Here is a 5,268-nt window from a genome sequence, read left to right on the forward strand (position 1 = left end):
TGATACACCGTTTGGCAGATGAAAAAACAAGAAGAATAACTTTTTAAAAGGCCTATTCCATTGGATACATTGCACTTTTACAAATGTTTTGCACTAATGTTCTTTTAAAGTTTACCTGTTTACAATGCATGGAAGTCCTTGGGTACATTGCACTTTTACAAATGTTTTGCACTAATGTTCTTTTTCTAAGTTTACCTCTTTACAATGCATATAAATAAAATGTTTCATATTTGGTGTTTTAAGTTTATCTGTTTTTAATGCCGTCACATGAGTTCACTGTTAAGGGGCCCACTGAGGCTGTTTCGCCCAGGGGCCCACTGAAACCTGGAGCCGGCCCTGTATGCAAATATAAAACTGCAATGGACATGTGGAAGGAGCTACAGAGAGTGCATGAAAGAACAAATCTCAGCAATAACCTTTATCTAATGAGGATAAGCAAGGGCCAGAATATGCAGGACTCCATCAGAGACCCCCTAGAAATAGTGGAGCGTTTGCGCGTTGTACGAGAAGACATAAAGGTCTTCCATGTTACTCATCGGTCTCCCAGAAAGCATGAAACGCTGGTCACCGCACTGGATGCACGGTCAGATGATGCGCTCACATTAGAGGAAAGGCAAACTTGTGGAGGAGTACAAGAGAAAAACAGAGAGTGCAAGCAGCAGCGATGTGTCAAGCGCAGGATCCGCATTACAGACACAGGACTATTCAACACATATAAGAAGGAAACACGTGAAAGCTTTGTATGCAAGAAACCACCTGGTCATTGAAGGCAAACTGCAGAGTCAGGCAAGTACAGGCAGATCTGCGAGGCGTGTAGGGTGTATAGACTCTGCTGCTACATGCCATAGCACAAATATCTAAGCTAGACCAAAGCAGGTCAGAAAAAGTCAGCTTAGCCAATGGTCAGTATATAAGTTCAGAAGGAATAGGAGATGCTGCCTCCACTGCCAAGTCTCTCCAAGATTGAAGGTATGAACTACCCTTTAAGCAAAACACATGGGCACATTAATGCTGAGATAAACCGCTTATAAACCAACTATAAATAAAACACATCACAACGCTTGCTGGGTGTATAAAGGTCACAGCTTTATTTCCTCCACACAAACAATGCCAAACGCTTAAGGCACTTGATTTTTTATCCGGTCTCATCGTGCTCGGCCGCTGTATGGCAGCTGGCAAGTCGGCCAACCGAGCATTCTCCATCACCTTCCACTTTCCACCAGCTGCGACTTTAGAGATAAACAAGAAAAAAAACCACATAGATTGACATAAAACAACAAGAAACACAACACAGGGAGGGAGGGGGGGCCGCTTCGGAGCCAAGAGGTAGGTGAGAGGGAAACAGGGGCTTATAAAACCCCACGGAAACTAGGGGGGACGTGGTGAGGTAGCCAGAGGGGAGAGATGTTAGCCCCAATACAAGCCCGCCCCCTTAACATTAAAGTGCCAGCAGCCCAAAATAAGGCTAATTACAAGGAAACCACCCCAGCCTCCAGTCCCAGGGCACCTTCCTTATCTAGTCAGGGGTGCCCTCCACACAAACCAGAAAGATACAAGGAAAGGATCTTCTCTATGTTCCAAGTCTTGAAAGCAACTTGTTATCAGTGAAGAAACTCACAAGAGAAGGGAATGGAGTTACTTTTAATGATCACATCTGCATCATCACAAGAGAGGGTCATAGTCTTGCAGAAGGAAATATCAAAGACGAACTGCACTAGTTACAGCACCAAGAGGCTGATTATACTCAGTCATGAGAGATCGAATCCCTTCAACAGCTTCAGACATGGAAGATTACCAAGCCACCACAGGGGAAGAAAGCAATAGCATGTATGACTGATGGTAAAGTGTAAGCTTTAAGGCAAGATTAGTTGCAAAAGGTTATTTACAAAAGTATGGAGAAGATGGAATGATGATAAGGTGCTAAGCAAACAACATAGCCACGACTACTCGCCCTGATATCATAGCGACAATGGACACTTTGTGCCGACGTGTAAATAAATTCACTCCAATTGCATTTCTGCAAGCAAAAGCTCCGTAGACCAAAAATAAGGATGAATAAAAATTAACTTTTATTTCCATTACAGGCAGTCCCCAGGTTACGTACAAGATAGGGTCCGGAGGTTTGTTCTTAAGTTGAATTTGTATGTAAGTCGAAACTGTATATTTTATAATTGTAGATCCAGACAAAAAAATTTTGGGCCCAGTGACAATTGGAGTTTAAACATTTTTTTGCTGTAATTGGACCAAGGATTATCCATAAATCTTCATTACAGACACCTTACAGCTGATCATTGCAGCCTGGGGCTATAGTAACATCCAGAGAGCTTCACCAGAGGTCACAGGGGTCCGTCTGTAACTATGGGTTGTCTGTAAGTCGGGTGTCCTTAAGTAGGGGACCGCCTATATTAATAAAACCAGAACTGTGTCTGTGTTATTCATTGTTTGAAATATATGTACTAACCAAAAAACTGTTAAAAACTTAGTGTGGTGGGAGTGGGTTTTTAATTCACACTATAGAGAGAGGCGGGAGTATGAATTATGGGGGCGTAGATGTGTGTTTACACTTGTTCGTTTGTTTCGGGAGATCGTTATAGACTCTGGTGGTAAAGCAGGGGGCCTTACACTGGTAACTAGTACCTAGTGATGGTCTGATGTGGACTGTCAATGTGTCCCACTTGAATATTAACCGGCTCCGCTTGGCCACTCTCTCCCAGCAACCACACAATACATTTATTCTCTGCTTATAGATTAGCTCACACACTTTTGACACTGTTTGTATGACCAGCTTACTCCTACACCGCCGCTTATAGCTGTCTATATGAAATATAGCTAAATGGTCCCTTTTACTCCCAACCCTGACTGCGCTCTAATTTGATTGGATATCCTAGTGCTTTATATCGCTTCTGTCAGATATATGCCTAGGTTGAGTATCCCTACTCCTTATCACCACTATTTAACATTTTTAAATGCTCAAACAGGGGGGGGGGGGAACTCACAATCTAATCTACCTACCAGCGTGTTTTGGAGTGCGGGAGGAAAACCGGATTGAAACAACTGTTAGAGGAACTTGGTAAAACTCCAACTCAACCTGTTACGATTTATGAAGACAACCAAGGATGTATTAAACTCGCCATCAGTGAAAGGCTCGAGGACCAGGACCAAGCACATTGATGTAAGACATCACCACCTGCGAGATTTAGTGGAACGTGGTATCAGTGGGCTTATTTACTAAGGGTCTGTGAGCCCCATTGACTTTATCTACTGCGAACCTGACAAGATGATAGCGGATGCCATGACCAAGCCATTGCCAAGAACCAAGTTGGAAGATTGGAAGTGTTGGAATAATAGTCATTACTGTATGTAACTACTACTTCTGTATGTAGGAGCCTTTGTCCAGGGATATTGTAAATGTTAATAAAGTTGGGCTGTTTAAAAAAAAAAACACTCTCTGAGACAGGAAGAGACGGCTCGGACATCTTTCCTTCCTGATAGCAGGACAGACATGTTATCCCGTGTGCTGAGAAGTTCTGTTCAGTAATAACGTCCCTTTTACTATTCCACTACTGGAGAATGATCTGGATAATCTGCTGCTCACACCGATCTACATTCATGTGCCCTTATAACACAAAGATCATCAAACTGTTTTAACCAAATTATTTTCTTTTATGATTTGCCAATTAAACACATTAATGAAAATATCTACTGCCCCGTGTGAGTTCTTTGAGGTTTAAGAAGATCTGATTTGTAGCTGTAACATCTCCCACAATCTGGACATCAAAACTGCTTCATTCCCGTGTGAGTTCTTTGATGTTTAAGAAGATCCGACCTGTGGGTGTAACATCTGCCACAATCGGAACACGAAAACGCTTTTTCCCCCGAGTGGGTTCTATGATGAGCGTTCAGGACTGACTTTTGCTTAAAGCACTTTCCACACACTGTACATGAGAATGGCTTCTCTCCCGTGTGGCTTCTCTGATGGACCACAAGAGTCGATTTTGCAGTGAAACATTTCCCACATTCTGTACATGAATACGGCTTCTCCCCCGTGTGAGATTTCTGATGGTGCGTGAGGTAATCTTTCCGCGAGAAACATTTCTCACATTCAGAACAGGAGAACGGTTTCTCTCCTGTGTGAACTAAAAGATGTTTCACCATCAGTGATTTCAAAGTGAAGCATTTGTCACAATGTGTACACGAGAAGGGCTTCTTCTCCCCCGCGTGAAGTTTTCGATGTTCAACTAGAGTCTCTTTTCTTGTGAATATTTTCCCGCACTCTGGACACCCGTGTGGCTTCTCTCCTGTGTGAATTTGTTGATGTCTATCAAGATGCCTTTTCTGATAAAAACTCTTCCCGCATTCTGCACATGAAAATGCTTTAGCCATGTGAGTCTTTTCGTGTGTGATGAGAGATGCTTTTTGGTGAAAACATTTCCCACATTCTCCACATGAGAAGGGCTTCTCTCCTGTGTGAATTCTCTGATGTTTCACGAGATCTGTTTTCATAGGAAAACTTTTCCCACATTCTGAACATGGAAATGGCCTCTCTCCTGTGTGGATTTTTTTATGCTGTGCGAGATGTGACGTCTGACCAAAACATTTGCCACATTCTGAACATGGAAACGGCCGCTCCCCCGTATGGATTATTTTATGCTTTATGAGATGCGATGTCTGAGCAAAACATTTCCCACACTCCGGACATAGAAACGGCTTCTCTCCCGTGTGGGTTTTTTTATGTTGTGTGAGATGTGATTTCTGAGCAAAACATTTCCCACATTCTGGACAGGGAAACGGCTTCTCCCCCCTGTGGATTTTTTGATGTATAAGAAGATATGATTTCCGGGTAAAACTTTTCCCACATTCTGGACAAGGAAACGGCTTCTCTCCCGTGTGGATTTTTTGATGTATAAGAAGATATGGTTTCTGAGTAAAACTTTTTCCACATTCGGAACATGAAAACGGCTTCTCTCCCGTGTGGATATCAAGATGTTCAACAAGATCTGATTTCTGAGTATAAGATTTCCCACATTCTGCACAAGGAAATATCTCCTCCCCTGTGTGAATTCTCTGATGTACGAGTCCATTTTCATGATTTTTATCGTGTTCGACAGTCCGTGATGAATCAAAAAGCTCTTCATGTACATCTTGTATGATACCATCATCATCTTCTACAAATTCTGATAACATCTCATCACCCTCTAACCTCCTGCTACAATCATCTGCAAAAAAGAAAAAAAAAGAAAAAACTGATTGTACTTTTTGACATACCTT

The 5,268-nt window shown here is 42.4% G+C and overlaps 1 protein-coding gene across 1 annotated transcript; it reads right to left on the bottom strand.

Annotated features, from left to right (window-relative positions):
* Window positions 1–1,061: 1,061 nt before the first annotated feature.
* LOC140112569 (uncharacterized) lies at window positions 1,062–5,239 on the bottom strand. The gene has a single exon (XM_072132549.1). It carries the CDS (start codon window positions 5,182–5,184, stop codon window positions 3,775–3,777), a length of 1,410 nt encoding a protein of 469 aa, XP_071988650.1. The 5' UTR covers window positions 5,185–5,239; the 3' UTR covers window positions 1,062–3,774.
* Window positions 5,240–5,268: the final 29 nt, after the last annotated feature.

The sequence above is a fragment of the Engystomops pustulosus genome, unplaced genomic scaffold (assembly GCF_040894005.1).
Source record: "Engystomops pustulosus unplaced genomic scaffold, aEngPut4.maternal MAT_SCAFFOLD_882, whole genome shotgun sequence".
NCBI lineage: Eukaryota > Metazoa > Chordata > Amphibia > Anura > Leptodactylidae > Engystomops > Engystomops pustulosus.